This window comes from Pteropus medius, unplaced genomic scaffold (genome assembly GCF_902729225.1).
Source record: "Pteropus medius unplaced genomic scaffold, Ma_sr-lr_union100, whole genome shotgun sequence".
In the NCBI taxonomy this organism is placed as follows: domain Eukaryota; kingdom Metazoa; phylum Chordata; class Mammalia; order Chiroptera; family Pteropodidae; genus Pteropus; species Pteropus medius.
In genome coordinates, this window is record NW_024340699.1 from 16,017,494 (window position 1) to 16,035,580 (window position 18,087).

General features: G+C 62.3%; 2 protein-coding genes across 6 annotated transcripts in view; one reads left to right on the top strand and one right to left on the bottom strand.

Moving 5' to 3' along the window:
• The window catches only part of CHLSN (cholesin), an 80,089-nt gene that overhangs the window by 18,404 nt on the left and 43,598 nt on the right, over positions 1-18,087 (bottom strand). The window lies entirely within an intron of this gene.
• On the top strand, positions 940-16,338 carry GPR146 (G protein-coupled receptor 146). Of its 5 annotated transcripts, XM_039879216.1 has the most exons (5): positions 941-1,497; positions 8,455-8,566; positions 9,235-14,066; positions 14,345-14,532; positions 14,803-16,338. In XM_039879216.1, exons 4-5 carry the CDS (start codon positions 14,489-14,491, stop codon positions 15,821-15,823), a joined length of 1,065 nt encoding a protein of 354 aa, XP_039735150.1. In that variant the 5' UTR covers positions 941-1,497; positions 8,455-8,566; positions 9,235-14,066; positions 14,345-14,488; the 3' UTR covers positions 15,824-16,338. The 5 variants fall into 5 exon arrangements, with proteins under 5 accessions (XP_039735160.1, XP_039735170.1, XP_039735150.1 ...); XM_039879226.1 differs by lacking the exon at positions 14,345-14,532 and having other exon boundaries at positions 940-1,497; XM_039879236.1 differs by lacking the exon at positions 14,345-14,532 and having other exon boundaries at positions 940-1,497; positions 9,235-10,750.

Consider the following 18,087-nt stretch of genomic DNA (forward strand, 5'->3'; position numbering starts at 1 on the left):
GGGGAGTGGTACATGCAGACCAGGAGTCGAGAAGACGGTCCTGCGGGGGGAGGGAAGGTCCACGTACCGCCACCTGTGAGCCAGAACACTTCCTGCCACCCCTGGTTGTCACCGAGAGAAGTCACCTTCCCGCCCTTTGAAGTACCTTCGGAGCGCCAGCAGCCTCAGGCTGGAAAGGGTGCTGGGACTAGGCCCCCATATCGCTTGGGGTTTGCTGTTTTCTTCCAGGGTGGCCCTGCTCTGGCAGGTCCGCAGCCCAGCACGTTCCCACTTGTGCCCCATGCTGACCCCCGGTGTCCATGCTGACTCCACTCGGAGGATGAGAGCACCTGCTCACCTGCCTGCCTGTCTCCCCGGCCCAGGGGCTCCGGGGGAGTGGGCCTGGGTCAGAGCAGATGCTCGGGGGACAGCCACTGGTCTCTAACACACTCGGCTTGCCCTAGCACAGGAGGTGAGGACTGAAAAGGTGCCGGCTGGCAGACACCCCACGCTGCACGGCCACACTGCACGTGACTGTGAGTGGCCAGTGTGCTGGGCCCTGCACGCCAAAGGTAGCTCTTGTGGCCGCCAGCTGAAAATGCCACTGGGCATCATCGCTAGGGCAGAATTCCGGGCACACGTGCTTCCCGCGTTGCTAACAGGGAGGTCTGCTTCCACGGGGACAGAGGGGAGCTCTGACTCGGAAAGGAGTAAGGGACTGGGGGGAGGGCCGTGAGGCAGCTGCAGCGACAAAGTGCTCACCTGCCACGACCACTTAGGAAGCACGGCCCAGCTCTGAACTGACCGGAGACACGGGACACCCGCTTCCCAGGTAGCCCTCCACACTTCCTCATCAAAGCTCGCCACACCTTCCTGGGGCCTCAAAGGACGTTAAGTAACACATAGCCACATGGAGGTCAAAACACAGGACCTTACGATAAACTGCGCTCACAAAACTAACACTCCCGTGTTAAACATTCCTGACCCACATGCTGCGCGGGGTCAGAGTCACCCTGTAAGCGTGTGACTAAAAGGCAACCTCCAGAAGGAAAACCAGCCTGCCTTTTTAGCTAGGGCGGCTGAAACCCCCACGTCACTCTCCCAGCCCCCATGAGGAAGAACAAACGCGAACACATTCCGGCCAGCAGGCCAGAGTCCCTGCGTGCGGAATGCAGACGATCTTATCGCCTGCTATCCAGGACAAACAGCGAGAGTCGCCGCGTCTCAAAGCTGTGGTGAGCATGGCGGTCCCGTAATGCCGGGAGCAGCACTCTCTGACCACGGCAGAGCACAGGGCTGGAGTCTCCCTTCCGAGTGCAGAGCGGAGCACGCTGACGTCCAGGCAGGGGACGCCGGCTCCTCCTGCTCTGCTAAACTCGACACCGGACTATGATCAGGTCCAGCTTCGCATGCCTCCGACAGCCCTGTCCATGTGTGCCCAGGGCGGTGCAGCTGTCCCCACAGTCATCTGGGTCTCGCAGAGGAACTGGGGAGCAGCTGGGGAGCAGCCAGCAGCAGGTACACAGCTGCAGCCCCCTGGAGCACACTGACGTCAGGCTATAAAATGCTGGTCTTGGCTCAGCTGGAGGGAGGGCTCACTTTGAAGGCCTGGGGACACACACAGACCTTGCGTTCTCCCCGGCGCTGTGTGTGTGCCTGCTCACAGGAGAAGTCTTTCTTTGCCGATAAGGCAGTGGGGGCAACCTGAGGGCTAAGTGGCTTAGGCGCAGTCCGACAAAGCTCTGCTGGGCCGAGGGCACCCAGGGGACAGAGTGCCACCAGCCTGGCATTCTGGGATTCTGACCAGGAATTCCAGGGTCTGAGGCCATTCAAAGGACACAACGATGCTTATTGAGACATATTGCTGGAAGAACCCAAAGTCCACAACCTTAGGCTGGAAAGCCAAAGACCACCTGGGTTCAAATCCCGTTCTGCTGTCTGCTCTGTGACCTTGGGCAAGTTGCTTAAAGTTTCTGAGGCTCAAAAAAATCGAAAATGAGAACACTATCTCATCGATGCCAACTCACCTCCCCTGTCCTTTGAACAGCTCTGAAATCAGGTGTGGCTTATAACTGACAGTGTCGGAATGTAACTGGCGGATGGTTTCCTGTTTAGCGGTCTGTTAAACTATGGTGCACGTTGCCCTGTGTCTCAGATTTGATGAAATGTGGGATTATATTCCCTGAAGGGTGGTTCTGAGGGCCCAGAGGTAAGTCCTCCCCAGCTGTGACTGGTCTTGGCCTCGGGGCAAAGGTGGCCCAATGTTGGATGCCCACAGCTACAAAGACTGGTGTCAGGCTGAAGGGTCAGTTAGGATAACGGGGCCATCGGGTGGTGGGGGCACAGCGGGTCTACAAATGACTTGGGCAGAGTGAGGCTCTGCATTCACAGCCTGGTCCCCCAGTTCCCCCTCCAACCATGGCTGAAGAGTTGTCCTGTCACACAAGGCGGCCCCAGGTGGGGGGCTCGAGGCCAGCTGGGGTCGCTGTTATTATTCCTGTTCCATCCAGCTCCTGGCCACGCAGTAAATCTGCAGTAAATTCTGCAACCTGCACACTTCGACTTTCACAAAGAAATATTCTCAGATCCCGAGCCGGATCGCGCTGCGGCGGCTTAAACTTTCCCACCGTTTAACCGTAGCAACAGCTACAGAGTTAATCAGGCTGCACACAATGCGCTGTCTCTTTAAAAAGTTTCCTGCGCTCAGTTCGGCTTACAAAGAAATTCCTGGAACCAGGCAGTAAAGGGTGAATTTGGGAAGGGCAGACGCACTTCGGGGAAGAGGAGCAGGTGCGCCTGGAAGGGCCCGATTACAGCCTCGAGGGTGGCTGTGTCTGTCCCCAGCAGATTAGAGCCCTGTGACTCGGCACAGCCGGCGCGTTCAGGGGGGCCCAGGTGGCACCAGAAGCGAGCGCGGGCTTGCGTCGGGCACAGGGTGGCCCCCAGGCCGCGGAGGGGTGCGGGGCGGGGCCGCGCGCGGGGTGCGGGGCGGGGCCGCGGGGGCGGGGCCGGCGGCGGTCACGTGTGTACACAGGCCCCGCGCGGCGTGCGCGCCGAAGCCCCGCCGCCGCCTCGGAGCCCGAGCTGCCCGCCCCGCGGCGACTGCGCGGCCCGCGGCCCAGCGAGCGGGTGAGTGGGCGCCGAACGAGCGGTCGGGGGCGGCCGGGCTCACCCGGAGCTTGCCTGCGCGGAGTGCGAGCCCGGGCTACGGTGGCCCTGTCCGGCCCGGTGCTCCGCCCGGTCCCTCGGCCCCGCCCTGGCGCTGTCCCCTCGGGGTGGCGGCGCTGTCCCCCGTGCGGGCCACTGTCCCCTAGGGGTGGGGGCCACTGCCCCCCCTCTCGCGGGTGCTGAACCCCATGCAGGGCACTGCCCTCCTCAGGGGCGAAGGGCACTGTGGCCGCCCTGAGCCCGGAGGGGCAGCCAGGGCCTGCCTGCCGTCCTGGGGTCATTAACCTGTGGAGGGGCAGCTGACATCTGCTGCCCATGCAGGAGGCCAGCAGCACCGCCGGTTCTTCACATGTCCTGTGGGATGCACCGTCCTCCCGTGGCCCTTCACGATTACAGCATTTTTACCGAGTTCTGGAACTAGGTCTCAGTGGAGTCATCAGGTCTGTTAGCTGTCTCGGCCGCATGATAGAAGTATAACCCCCGGGCTCCTTTTGGGACTTGGGGTGAAGGCAGTGCCCCAGCTGCTGATGGCACATTCTCCTCGCCACAAGAAACCCAACACCGAGTCACTGTCAGAGACACGCACCGGGTTCTTCTTCGGCCGAGTGGTAATCTATCTGCAGCGCACAGCTGTGCAGGACCCGAGGGTGCTCTTGTATTTGAGGTCGTCTCGTCCCTCGGCTCCGCCACCACTGGCGGCGCACTCACCCGAGATCCTGCCGCCTTTATTTAAATAACCAGATCCTCATCTTGGCGGAGCATGCCGCCTCCCGTTGTCCCCTATCTTCAGCACATTGCAGAGGCTGGCAGTCCGTCACCAAGTGGCCAGAGGCCTCCTTTACAGGCTCTGCAAATACAAGTGTATGAATCCAGGCTGCGCGTAATGGTGGGTCACCGCCGACAGAGAGAAGAGGCACTGTTAATAATTACGGCGAGTGTACGGTCACCCTTCCCACGGCCCGCTGCACAGCTCCTTAAGGAGCTGCTGTGGGGTCCAGCTGGCCAAACCTGATGTCAGGTACCTGCCTAAGTGATGAAGGCCTCTAAAGACAACAGGCTTTTAAAAAGCGTGGCTTACGGTTCGTGAGTGGTCAGTGTGCCATGGCACAGATGGGAAGCTGGGCAGGAGCGGTGAGGCCCACTGCTCGGGGCCACACGCAGCACGGGGGTGTTTGGCCTGCTCTTGACCACGTGTTGTCCTGCCTCTAGTGAGTATGGAAATAGCCTGAGGACAGAGGAACACAGCTCTAGGGCAGAATGTAAATGTCAACACTGACTTGACATCGCTGTGAATCAAAAGCCCCAGCAGGTTGATGACAGAGGGCAAGGTCCGTCCCCCTAATGTGAGTGCGCGTGGGGTTTCAGGTTACAGTGTACAGGATGTATCGAGTCTATAGTCCAGAAATGACACTTGCAAAGATCCCAGCAGGGGGACGTGCCCTGCCGCTTCTAAGGGAGCTGCTTCCATCTCACAGCCCCTAGGATGTCATCCAGGACCCTGACAAAAAACTGCCACCTGGCCTTTCGGGACCTCGCCGCACACCAGGCGGTCTTAGGGGTGGGGGCAGGTTGCCTCCCAGAGACTCGGGGCTGCTGTGCGAGTGTGCGTGACAAAGTCACGCTCCTCCTCGCTCAAAAGGTGCTTCCCCTTGGCTGCTGGCTCCGAAGCTCTCGAAGGCTAAAGCCACTGCGCGTGACTGGGCAGCACCAGGCTGCAGCAGGCCACAGGGCCTCACAGGCCGGGAGCGCGGAACACCGCCCAGGCATCGAAGAGCAGACAGAACTCAGTCTAGAGAGTGAGACGGCACTCTTCTGTTTAACTCGAGTTGCCAAGAGGCAGTGCTGCCGAGGAGCAGAGTCCCGTCTCCTGGGAGCCTCCACGTGTGGCACATGTCCCCAGCAGGCCCACCTGGGCCGCTGACATGCCAGCAGAGCGCGCCCAGGAGCTCCTCAGTTTTGATGAGAGCCCAGCAAACGGAGGAAGCAACTGTTACAAATAAAAATAACTGGCCGGCTCCTCCCTCAGAAAGGGCGGCAGGTGGCGATAGGGTCTGTGGGCTGAGCACTTCCGCCAGGTAAGAGCTCACCAGGTAACACCTGGGCAGGTGGGCGTGGCCCGGAGTCTGAAAGGGAGACCGGAGCCAGCCCCTGTTTGTGCCGTCACTGCTCCGGTGTACCTAGAAGGAGCATGAGCCTCGGACAGAGTCACTCGGGAACAGAAAGCCCAAGTAACCAGTGCTCTGTGAACAGAAGAGCGTGTGTCCCATCTTCTCCAGGGAGAGGTGCCTTGCCGGCCCGCTGGCCAGGACCCAGCTGCCCGGTCTCGGTCCCCCACGGTCCCCTCCTGAGCCAGCAAACATGCCGCTCCCTTCCACGAAGAGAAAGAGGCAGCTCTTTGTTTATGCATCTGAGCCAGGCTGCCCCGCTCACTCTCACTACTCTGCAATTTAGAACCGCAAAAAGCAAAAGGTTACGAAAACTCAGAAGAAGCCACCTATATGATGACCCGTTCCCCATCACCCCCAGGAAGGTGCAGTCTGTGACTGCCCTGACAGACCCACGAAAACATCAGCCTTTCCGGAGAGTCTGGCTCCTACGGCTGGATGCTAATTGTAGCTAAAGCCTCTCTCTGCCCATTATTACAAAGGAAATAAACATCCGGGAGGCATTTTCAGAGCATTTTGATTGTTCCAGAAGGTTCATCTGAGGTGGAGTCTTGGTGCACAGGCGATCTACAGGACCACCACCGGCCAGACCGAACTGTCTGCCCACCAGGGGCCCTGCCCGGCCCACCTGGGCCCACACCCAGGCCTCCAAGGTGTCAGAGGGGACACCACCATCAAGCCGCCAGAGGCCCGCCCACCCTCTGCTCTCGCTTCTCCTCGGCGGGTCCAGCTGCTCACCGCGGGGAGAAGCCTTTCACGCCCCCTAACGCGTCTTGCCCCAGCCAGAGCCAGCCAAGCTGCAGGCACAGACCCTTCTAGTAGCCCCCCTTCAGAGTTCTCTGTGGGTGGGACAGAGGGACTCAGTGGTGGGTGCACCGAGGGTGGCAGGGAGGGGCCCCAGGTGCTGCCTTAAACGCTGGGTGGGGGGTGTGTGCTGGCCCAGCACTCGGGGACGCGGGTAAGGGCTGTCCCGGCCAGGGGTCAGCATGCTCAAAGACAGCTGTGAGACGCTGGTCCCGGTGGGGCAGCCTGCTCCGATGGGCCCCGAACACGGGCACAGGGCCTCCTGACTGGCGGAGGCAGAAAGGGAAGGCTGGTGACGCCGGTCTGGCTCCCGTGGGGCAGGATGGCTCCTTTCGTGGTTTTGCACGTTGCCGGCTCTGCGTGTACACTGTCACACTCACACACACGCACACAGGGTTCCCGGGTGGCGGGGCCTGCTCCCACGTCACCCAGGCCCACAGTCACTGCAGGGCTGCTGCTCTGACCACGCCCAGTGCCTGTTTCCATGGAGATCTCGTTCTCCTTTGGTCCTGGAGTTTGCCAAAGTTGTTTTAGTTGCTCCTGGACACATCATGCCGCATGGGGCCCTTTCAGAAAGGCGGGCAGAGGCCAGGGCCCGCCTCGGGCGCTAAAGCCACCGGGCTGCAGGGCGCCCTCGCGAGGAAGACAAGGGGCTGCAGAGGGACCCTGTGTGGAGGAGTCCCAAACGCTGTCCTAATCATGAGCCAGAAAGGACCTGAGCTGGTCCCTGTTGTGGTGGCAGCTGCGGATGCGGGTGAGCGAAGCCGCACGTGGGCCCCAGCTGAGTGCAGCACAGGAAGGCGGCTGTGGGTCTGCCCCGCCCTGCCCCGCCCCCGGACCAGCACAGAGCCTCTGGAGACAGTGCACAGCGGGGTCTCCAGCCCCGTGCCTTCTTCAGGGCGTCCTCTCCCTGTGGGAACTTCCACCTGGCTGTGCCCAGGCTCCCGTCCCCATCTCTCCTGGCCCTGGCCTGCTCTGCCCATGCGTCTTTTACGGGGACCCCAGGGGATGGCGAAGCCCATGCCCTCCTCACCCCGGCACAGGGACGGGCTGGCTGCCCTCTGCGTCCGGCGCTGTGTCTCCTCAATCCCCGCCGGGCCAGGAGGGGAAGAGGGACACCGAGGCCAGAGTCCGGGCACCTGTGCGCCCTGCACCTGCCCCAGAGCCCGGGCTGCTGTTTTAAGCTTTACCTTTTTCTTTTTAAAAAAAATTTTATTAGATGTGTTGGGGTGATATTGGTTATGAAGATTATATAGGTTTCAGGTATACGGTTCCATCATGCGTCATCTGTACGTTGCATTGCGTGCGCACCCCAAGTCTGGTCTCCTTCTGTCACCGTGTATTTGACCCTTTACCCTCTTCCTGCTCCCACCACCGCCCTCTCTGGTCACCACCATTGTCATCATGTCTATGAGTTTGTTTGTTTGTATTTTAGTCTTATTTGTTGCTCTCAATTTTCTATCCGCGTGAGTGAAAGCACATGGTTCTCAGCTTTTCCTGACTTATTTCGCTTAGCCTGATCATGTCGAGGTCCCACCACGCTGCTGCAGGTGGCAGTGTGCCATCTCTTCCTCGGGCCGAGTCGTGCTCCATCGTGTCTACGTCCGTATCTTCTTCGTCCCCTCATCTGTCGGAGGACACGTGGTGGGCTGTTTCCATGTCTTGGCCGCTGTGAATAACGCTGCAGTGAACATCGGGGTGCATATATCTTTACAAGTGAATGTCTTCAAACATTGGGGGTAGACACCCGGAGGAAGGGCTCCTGGGTCATGTGGTGATTTTATTCTTAATTTTTTGAGGAACCGCCGTCCTGTTTTCCATAGCGGCTGTACCAATTTCCGGTACGACCAGCAGTGCAGGAGGCTTCCTTTTTCTCCGCATCTTCTCCAGTGCTTGTTATTACTTGTCCTGGTGATGGCAGCCACTCTTAAAGGTGTGAGGTGGTGTCTCATAGTGGTTTCGATTTGTATTTCTCCAACAGCTAGTGAAGTTGAGCATCTTTTCACATGTGTCTCTTTTGGAGAACTGTCTGTTCAAGTCCTTGGCCCATTTTTTAACGGGGTGGTTTGTTGTTTTGTTGTTGAGTTGTATGAGTTCTTTGCATATTTGGGATGTTAGCCTCTTATCAGAGGTGTTCTTTGCAAATATTTCCTCCCATTCCGCTGGTTGCCTTTTTGGGTTTTTGATGATTTCTTTTGCTGTGCAGAAGCTATTTTGTTTGATGCGGTCCCATTCATTTAGTTTTGCTTTTACTTCCCTTGTTTTTTGGGTCAAGTCCATAAAACCCTAAGACTAAGGACCATGGGTTTAGTACGTTTCCCTCTGTGTTTTGTTTCAGGAGCCTGAACTTTTAACCACGTGGACGCACCGGGCAACGGCGGGGGACGGTGGTTAGCTCTGACCAGCTCCCCCGGCACTGACTGGGTCCTGGAGCTCCTCTCGTGGGCAGGGTGAGTGAGGCCAGGGGCAAGATGGCGCCAGAGCAGAGCCGCTTCCTCACAGGAAGAAGCTGCTGTCGATGCATGCACCCTCCGGGCTGTGGGCCCCGTGAGGCACACGCCTGGGCCGCGCTGTTACCAGGCGCAGAGCGCCACTGGGGGGCGCTGTGCACCTTTTCCACCTGCCCCATGGCACCACCCAGGCAACCGCTGACCCCTGGTTGGGAGAGGGCCGCTGCCTCTGCACCCATGCCGCCCTGCCGCCCTGCCGCCGGGGACGCCCCAGCCTCTCGGTCTCTTAGGACCCAGGCTGCTGAGCAGAAGCGTGATATGTGTGGCCAGCTTCCGATCCTGCTCCCCAGCAGGCCTTCACCCCAAACCCACGTCCACGAGGCCCCTTCTGCAGAGCATGATGACTCACCGGTCATCACTGGTCACCCGCGCAGTGGGCCTGGCAGCTGCCTGGGCCTGTGCGGCTTCTGGGCCTCAGCTTCTGGGCTGTCCGATGGGAGCCCCCCACGGAGGCAGCATGCTCAAAGGGGCGGCAGGCTCCATGAGGGAGACCCTGGGTGCAGAAGTGCCCGGGTTTCCAAGCCAGCACGGAGCTGCCCGGGGGGCGCTCAGGCCAGTGTCCAGTGTCCTCTCTGCTGTCACCACTGGAGCTCATGTTCCTTCCTCAGGCTGCTGCCACTTTCCCACGCCGGGGCCTGGAGCAGGCAGCTCTGCACCCCCCACTCCCGCCGGGGCACCGAGAACCCAGCACAGGTGAGGGAGTGTGGCCCGGGGCACACGCAGCAGGACCAGGTGGCCGGCCTGGGGGAGTATCTTCCTGAGAAATCGTTCCTGGAGCCGGAGGGGGTCCTGGAGGAGACCGCGTTTCTTACGCACAAGAGCATCTGAGGTGAGTGACTGTCATCCGGCTGGTGACACGTGGGCCCCAGCCGAGGACCCAGGAGGAGTGTGGGCTCTGGCAACAGCTTGGTCCCCAAAGGGTTCTGTTCCCTACGGCCTGGGGTGGCTGTTGACGCACACGTCACGGCCTGTCACTTAGTCCTCAGCAGGCCTGCCCGCCCTGTCTGCTGTCAGAAGGGCTGCTGCTTTGCCAGGCCCTTCTGACGGGCTGGCCTGAGGTCATCACACAAACTCGTAGAGAGACCCGGATCACGGTGCCACTGCATCCGATGACACAAATGGTCCTCCAGCTTTTCTGGCGACGAAACTCTGGCCTCGCAAACAGCAGCCTAGCTTTCTTTTGAAGAGTGGGCTGCTGGGGCAGGCGCCACCTGCGGCCTGCAGCAGCAATGGCCACAGCTGTGTTCCCTGCAGAGGTCCCTTCAGCCCCCGCTTCCCCTGTGAGCAGCATGTGGGCGGGGAGGTCTCAGCGCTTCTTGGTCCCCTCGCAAAGAAGAACCCTCCTAACCAGGAGGCCAGCCCGCCGGCACTCCCGTGGGTCTTCTGTGTGGTGACGCGTTCGCCTGCCATGCCCTTGCGTGGTGTCCATGCAGTCACGCCTGGGGGAGGCAGGGGAGAGACCTGAGCCAGGGCCGAAGCCTGTGCACCTGCCGGCAATGCTTGGCTGCCTCTTGTCTGCTGTTCCCCCACGTGTCCACTGCGGCCCCACAGGCCTGGAACCACCTGCCCCGAAGCTGTGACGACCTGTGCACCCCAGCCATGGCGGGCTGGGAAAGGGAGTGGGCAGAGCCAGCCCTGGCCTCCTGGTGTGGAGTCTTTCTTCTTCGTGAGTAGAATTAGAAAACAAAACCAACAAAAAAACTCTGAGGGTGTGTGAATCACCTTCAGATCATTAATGAATGACTACACAGGAAGACGATAACACTGAACCGGGACCACGGTGGACAGCTCCACGCACAGGTCCCTGGCCTGAAGGGTGCCTCCCTCTCCTTTCCCAGCCGGACTCCCAGTGCCTGACAAAGCAGGCCAGGTGGCAGCTCCTCCCCTGGCCTGGGGCTTGCCGTCTCTAACCAGGGGCCCAGGGCCACGTCCCACGAGCCAGTGATCAGGGCCCAGCAGCCCAGCCGCCGGCACTGCTGTGAACCCAGCGGCAACACACCTGCTCGTGCTGGGTGTGCCCTGCTCGGCAGACCAAGGCTGACGTGCAGTCCATCTTCCCGGAGAACTCACTGCGGAAGAGAACCAGCACGGACCCCACTCCAGCCAGGACCCCGAGATGCGGGGGTCGGTCTGCCCACAGAGATCAGGGGGCAGGGAGGAGAGTGACTCTGGGCTTGTTTGCTCTGGGGAGGCGGGCACACCCCAGGTCACACACAGGCATCTCCTGTGTGCCTGAGCCCCAGTGGCGTGAGCTCAGGAAGGGGTTCCAGCTTGGAAGAGCCACTGGGAGGAGGCTGGGACCTGGCCAGGCAGAAGGGAAAGGCTCGGGGACAGAAGCAGCACCAGCTGAAGTGACACAGCCAGCTTGGCGGGAGAGGAATCCACGGGGACGAGGAGGGACCGGGGTGCAGTCCTGGGGAGAAGGAGGGCAGCAGGTCGGCCACTCCTGGTGCCTCGTCTGATGAGGGGCGTGGCTGGGGCTGTCGCTGTGGTCACTGGCACAGGGCCTGGACGCTGCAAGTGGGCGCCAGTCCTGAGAGTCGTGGGGGAGGGTTTCGGGACATGGGCGAGGCAGCGATAAGAATGAGAAGAAGGTGGCCGAACCAGCTGGTGAGTCTGGAGGTGGCCTGGCAGAGGCGACAGAGCGAAGGCATGGGGCAGAGGAGGGGTGAGCAGCCAGCTGTCCCAGCGCTCGGTGCTCGTGGGGTGGGCATACAGGCCCAGAGGGTGGGAAGCCCAACGGGCAGTGCAGTGAGGTGGGGGGAGGCGGCCCTGGCCAGGGGGTTTGTGGACAGCACCAGGGGCGGGCATGCTGCCCCTAAGGCTGAACAAGAGCCCGCTGTCCTCGCTGAGCCTGACCCCTTCAGCTGAGGGGTGCAGCAGGTGACAGGCAGGATGACGGGTCTCCTTTGCAAACAGATGATCGCGGGCAGACTGCAGTGCTTCGTGCACGAGCCCCAGGCCCAGGCGGGGTTGCCTGCCGGCCCGTCCTGTCTCAGGAGACAGAGAAGCAGAGCCCCTGTGCAGCTCTGCGCCCCAAGCTCCCTTTCTCAGGGAGGAGGACAGACCTAACGGGAAGCCACCTGCCGCCCGAGGCCTGTGCCCACAGGTGGGCGGCCAAACCCCCTTCTCAGGCCCTGCCTCTTCCCACAGCCTGGTGGGAAGTCTCTGCTCCCATCTGGCCTCACAAAACGGGCCCGCGGAAGGGGAGTGGGTGGCCACAGGAAATGGGGTGGGAGGGCCAGCCTGTGGCCCCTCTGTGTCCCCGGGGGCCTCTCGCTTGGTCAGAGGTGTCCCCTTCTCTCCCACCCCTCTGACCCTGTGACCTCATCTGGGTGAGCGTGAACATCTCCCACGCTGGAAAACGCCAGACACCTGCAACTGTAAAACGAAGTGGCTGCTCCATCACGTGTCACTTGTCACAAGATGTCTAAGGAGTGCCTGGAGAGACGAGGTCCCCCAGGAAGAACGGCGGAACAGAGCTAAGCATGTCATTTTCAGACTGAGAGCGAATGAAGAGTGGACCGCTGAGCCCCGTGCCCTGCCCGAGATCGGAGTGGTCCTCAGAGCGGATCCGGAGCTGTGCACCGGCGTCTAGGAGGCGCGGTTTGCGAGCGGCCAGTCAGCGGGCACTCGGCGCATTTCTGAAGCCCGCGCCTGCACCCGCACCACAGGGGCCGGGAGGCTTGAAGGAAACGCAGCAGACTGTCTCCCGCGACAGTGTCCCACGCACAGAGCCGGCTGCGCCCCCGCAGGCCGCCCTTCCTGCTGCCCCTCGCGGCTGCCCTTGGCGACCCCTCACCAGGTTGCCCGAGGAGCCCCGCAGGAAGGACGAGCGGGCAACTCCGCCCTCAGGGGGGCCTGGTCCCTGGCCGCTGGGCTCCTTTCACTGAGTGACCGCCAGGGCGTCCAGTTCTGAGCTGCCCTCGGCCACCACTGAAGCTTCACAGAGCTTTCTGTGCCCACCCGCCCGAGCCAAAGCAACGACTCCTCCGACTCCTCCCGGCGCTGTCCTTGGTCTCCAAAGAGCCCCTGACTGACCCCGCCCCCACGGGGGCGGGGCGTGGGCGGGGCCGGCCCGGCCAGGCGCAGCGCCTGTTCCTGAAACCAGCTGTAAACAGACGGGAGGGGCCGCGCCTGCCAAGGGAGGCAGAGCCAGGAGTGATTCACGAGGGGAGACCGGCGCTTCCACGCGGGGCCCGGGCTCTCGCATACACACGCGCGCGCGTGCACACGCACACAGGAAGCCCACGCCGCACGGCTGCGCTGAAAGGAGGCTGGGTTCCCAGGAGCGCACGCACCCTCCCTGCGCCCCCGTGCCCCCTCTGCTGCGCTGCCGTTCCTGCCGGGGTGTGCGGTCCTGGCACAGGGACACGGGGGACATGGCATAAAGGTATGGGGCTGTGGCTTGGTGGGCCTGGAATGTGCTGGAAGCTAGACGGGCCAAGAAGACGGCAGGGGTGCCACACACCCGTTGACTGGTGGAGCGAAAGGGAAGGTGGCAGGGCTGGGGAGAAGGATCCGGTCTCATGGGGCCAAGCGCGCCCTCCTCAGGGGTGGTCCCTGCACAGCCCAAGCCTGCTGCTGCTGCCCGAGGAGACGACCCCTCTTCTCAGACGGAAGACGACTTCCCTTTTCAGGGGCTGCGGCCCCCACCTCCTGTCCCCACGGGAGGAGGAAGGTTAACAGATTTTAGGGACGCCCCAGGCAGACCCCAGGAGTCCTCGGAGGCCATGCATTCCAGGCAAGGTCAGAGTAGTGGGGTTTGGCTGTGGGCTGGTCACAGCACGGACAGGACACTCTAGGGTGATAAATGTCCGCAGAGGCCACACAAATGTCATGTGTCCTGGGGACTCGTGGCCAGTGAGGTCTGGTGGGAGCCCCCACAACTGCGGGTTCCCGGGGCTCAGCAGGCAGGAGCCTCGAGCTGGAGGGGACCAGGCACACGGGGGCGGGAGACAGCCCTGCAGTCTGCGGCCGCTCCAAGGTGTTCAGGAAGGAGACGCCGGCCAGGAGGCCGCCGTGAGATCAGCTGAAAGACGACCCCGACAAGACCCCTCCCGCAGCCCAACCAGAAACCAAAGCTTCCCACGGAACCGTGCCCGGGAGGGACTTGAGCTGTCCTGGGGACATCTTCTGGCCTGGCGCGCCCTGCCCCCTGGGATCCAGCCCCACAGGCTGAGGTGCTCCGGCCAGATTTAAGAGCCTGTGTCCTCACTGTGGCTGAGACACTGCTCCTGCAGGTGACATAACCGGCCCAGCCGTCCGTGCCCAGCACCTTTGTTACCATCTGACACCCATCGTCACAGGCTGTTGGGCAGCATTCACTAGGGTTGCGAGACATCCCCACCAACTCGGTGTCCCTCCCATCTGCCCCTGAGCAGACCCCACCCCCGCCCCGGTGCTCGGACGTCACGGACACACGCAGGCACATGCCGTGGTAGGGACGGAGGAACGCTGCCAGGGCCCCTGCCCCCCTGCTTTCCTCCATATCCCCCTGAGCCCGTGGTGGCGGGAGGTGGCAGACGGTGGTAAAGGTTGTGAGTGTACTGCATGACTGACCAGTCTACAGGCCACACAGCCCTTCCTCCACGTCACACGGCTGTCACATGGTGGCTCCCGGGGCGGGGCGGTGCCCACGTGGGTGGGTGGCCTCGCTGTGGCCTGGGCCGTCTGCCCTGGGTGCACTTGCCGAGGGGGCTTTCGGTCTGCACACAGATGTGCTTGGGCCAGGCCTCACTCTGATGTGAGGTTTTCCTCCAAAGGCGGGACAGTTCTGTTCCTTCTTCGTATCATGACACCACCTGCCAGTCCCCACTCAGTTCTTGATGCCGAGCGGCACACGCAGGACCCCACGCTGGGATGGACAGGCCACCATCCTGCTCCATCTGCACGTGGCCCGCGAGGTGGGAAGCGCCGGGGCCCATGCCCACACCTGTCTGCCTCTCGCCGTGAGGCGCTTGGCGGGCTCAGGCTCCCACAGGCGCTCGTCCACCCCCAGGAAGTCCCAGGCCTCGCACGACACTTGCAGGCTCCCTCTCAGGTCTCCGACCCCGGGTGCCAGGTGTCTCCCAGAAGCAGCCGGGTCCCCAGCCGCCCGGGCTCGGCGCCACATCCTCCCCCTGCGGAGCTCGGGGGCCACGGAGGAGACTGACTTCCCGCTGCTTTCTCCACAGCCCAGCTGAGCCCGGCACCATGTGGAGCTGCGGCCCGCTCAATGGCACAGGCAGGGGCGAGGACCAGCCCCTCTGCCCGCACTTCCACCTGGCCCTGTCGGGCTTCTCCCTGCTCTACCTGGTCGTCGGCGTCCCGGTGGGCCTGGCCTACAACGCGCTGCTGGTCCTGGTCAACCTGCACGACCAGAGCAGCATGAGCATGCCCGACGTCTACTTCGTGAACATGGCCGTGGCGGGGCTGATCCTCAGCGCCCTGGCGCCCGCGCACCTGCTGGGCCCCGCCGCCTCCGGGTGGGCGCTGTGGGGCTTCAGCGGCGAGGTGCACGTCACGCTGCTGGTGCTCTTCGACGTGTGCGCCCTGGTGACCATGTACTCCACGGCCCTGCTCAGCCTCGACTGCTACATCGCGCGGGCACTGCCGCGCACCTACATGTCCAGCGTGTACAACGCCAGGCACGTGTGCGGCTTCGTCTGGGGCGGGGCCCTGCTCGCCAGCTTCTCCTCCCTGCTCCTCCACATCTGCAGCCACGTGGCGGCCCAGGCCGTCGAGTGCGCCAAGATGCAGGACACAGAGGCCGCCGACGCCATCATGGTGTTCGTGGGGTACCTGGTGCCTGGCCTGGCCGCGCTCTACGCCCTCGTGCTCATCTCCCGGCTCCGGAAGGAGGACACGCCCCTCGACCAGGACTCGGGGAGGCTGGACCCCTCGGTGCACAGGCTCCTGGTGGCCACCGTGTGTGCGCAGTTCGGGCTGTGGACGCCCCACTACCTGATGCTCCTGGGGCACACGTCCCTGGCCCTGCGGGGGAAGCCCGCGGACGGGCACCCCCTGAGGGCGCTGCTTCTCGCTAAGGACGTGTCGCGGCTTCTGGCCTTTTCCAGCAGCTCGGTGATGCCGCTGCTGTACCGCCACATCAGCAGGAGCTTCCCCGGCAAGCTGCAGCGGCTGATGAAGAGGGTGCCGTGCGGGCGCCGGAGCTGCCCCGTGGACCCGGCAGGGGTGCAGCAGGTGCCGGCGTAGGCGCTGGCCACAGCCGGGCCGCCCTGAGCGCCGGTCCTGGGGCCGGCCATGCCCACTGCGGGTCGGCCGACGGGGCCGCTGGCACAGGCGCTGCCGGCACAGTCCGCAGTGACTCCCTCCCTCCTGGGCCTCGCGTCCTAGGAGGCGAGGTGCCTGACGTTCCCGCTGGATGCACGGCACTTTGTCACCTGCAGGCCCTGTCACGCTCTTCCCCGGGAAACGCACTGAGGCAAGAACAGGAAACAGCACAAGGCGTGTTCTCCTGACGTCTCCTATGTTTTTCCAAGAAAGGCCACTCGGGCCAAGGCCACGGGTGCTGGTGTGACACGCTGTAGCACGTGCCCTTGGCTGACTTCCCGAGCCCCGCCACGGGGCTTTCCACATGAAGTGACGGAGAAAAAGCCAGTGTGACGCTGTCGGTACTGCTAAGTGACTTGAGTCCCCCTTTTATTTCCTTGTTTATAAAAGATGTTTGAAAGAAAAGTCACAAAGTATTAAAGTGAAGGAAACAGTAAGAGAACACACGTGCTCAGTGGGGGTGGGTGGACACGTGGGCAGAGGCGCCGTGTCACACGAGCGGTCAGATATTTCACTAAGGAAGAGTCGAGCTAGCTGGTTCTAGGCAGGGACACAGTATTGCTGAGCTCTCCCAACCCGCCCAGCGTACCTGGTACCCGTGCCACCTTGCAGGTGACATCAGCTGACTGGGCACTGTGGACCTGTCCTAAACCAGCTCCCACCACGTGCATGCACTGGAGAAAACGCTGTGGGGTTTCTAGCCTGGCACGACAGCTGGCCTGCGCACAGGCAACGGGCCAGACCGTCGCTGCCGTCTGCTTGGTGCTGGGACCACAGGTGGGTCCCAGCTCCCGAGCACGGGCTGTGATCACCACCGTCCGTCAGGCCCTCGCCGCCTTACGTGGCGGTGACCCCAGGCTGGCCGACCCACTGCAAGCTGCTCCTCGCTGCGTCGGGGTCAGCACGGGTTTCCCCTGCTCCCTCCATCAGCCCCGGGTTCTGTAAACAGCTACTTTTAAAATGTGGGAGTAAGAGTCCTTCTTCCTCCACACCCTCCCAGTGCTCACAGTTAGAAGATAGGCCCACCACCCCGATCCCAATTTTGAAACCCAAAAAGCCCAAAAAGCAAATTTTCTTCACGTCTGCAGCAAAATGACCTGGAGTGGTACGGAGCCCCCTGAGAAAAGGTGAGTGATGACGGGTTGCCCCCACCCCGGCCACGCTCTGTGACGTGCGGGTAGCACAGTAACGTCTGGCAGCCTGACGCCTGTGCCTGAGGACAGGAGTGTGGCTGTTTCTTGCCCCATTTGGCCCTGGTCTGTGGGGCCCTGCGCCCATGGGTCAGCTGCCCTTAGCAGCCAGGTGCAGCATGTGCTCACACTGTGAAGGTGCCCTAGATGCGGCCGTGGACATGGTCCTGCTGCCCCGGCTGAATCTCCGGTTTGCAGGCCGCTGCAGGTGCCGCTGCCCCTGGAGGGCACGACCTTCTGGCCCCCACAGGCACGCAGTTCTAGGACAGCAAAACCCACCCCATTGGCAGGAAGCAGACCAGAGGTCGCGTGGGGGCGGGACAGGGAGGGGCACAGGGGACCTGGAATGATGGACCTTGGTCAGGGTGTTGGTTACACAGGTGTATGCATCTGTCAACACCCATCGAACCGGACACTTAAAATCTGGGCGCTCACGTCACTGTGCAAATCACGTCTCAATAACGAGTGTCCCATGAAAGGAGGGGAAGGGGCTTGCAGCCACCCACCCGGGCTGTTCTGGGCCCGTCATGGTCGGCGCCATGTGAGCTAACTCAGGACACGGTAAGCTGGGGGCCGTGCATCTTTAAGTTAAGAGCAGATGACAGGGTTCTGGGTTTACACCTCTTCCCCCCAGAGCAGCGTGTCTGTGGAGTGCCACCCAGTGGCCGCTGGTGGACCGTCACTCTCAGAGTGCAGGAGCCCAAAGAGAAGGGGGCGTGGCCTGGGAGAGCAGGAGGCCTGGGGGGGACGGAAAACCCTGCCTGCTCCACGAGAGAGGGCCTGGTGACAGGCTTTGCAGCTGCCCGAGTGGGGGGGTCACACTGCATGACAGAAGCCAGTGATTTCTGCCCAGGCTTTCGCCCCAACCGGCCACGGGAGAGCAGACAGCACACGCCCATCACCTGTTCTGAGCCGCCAGGAGGGGCAACGGGGCTGTGCTTCAGAAAACAAACATCTCTGTCCACACGGCTCTCAGGAGGCCCAGCGAGTTCTGCA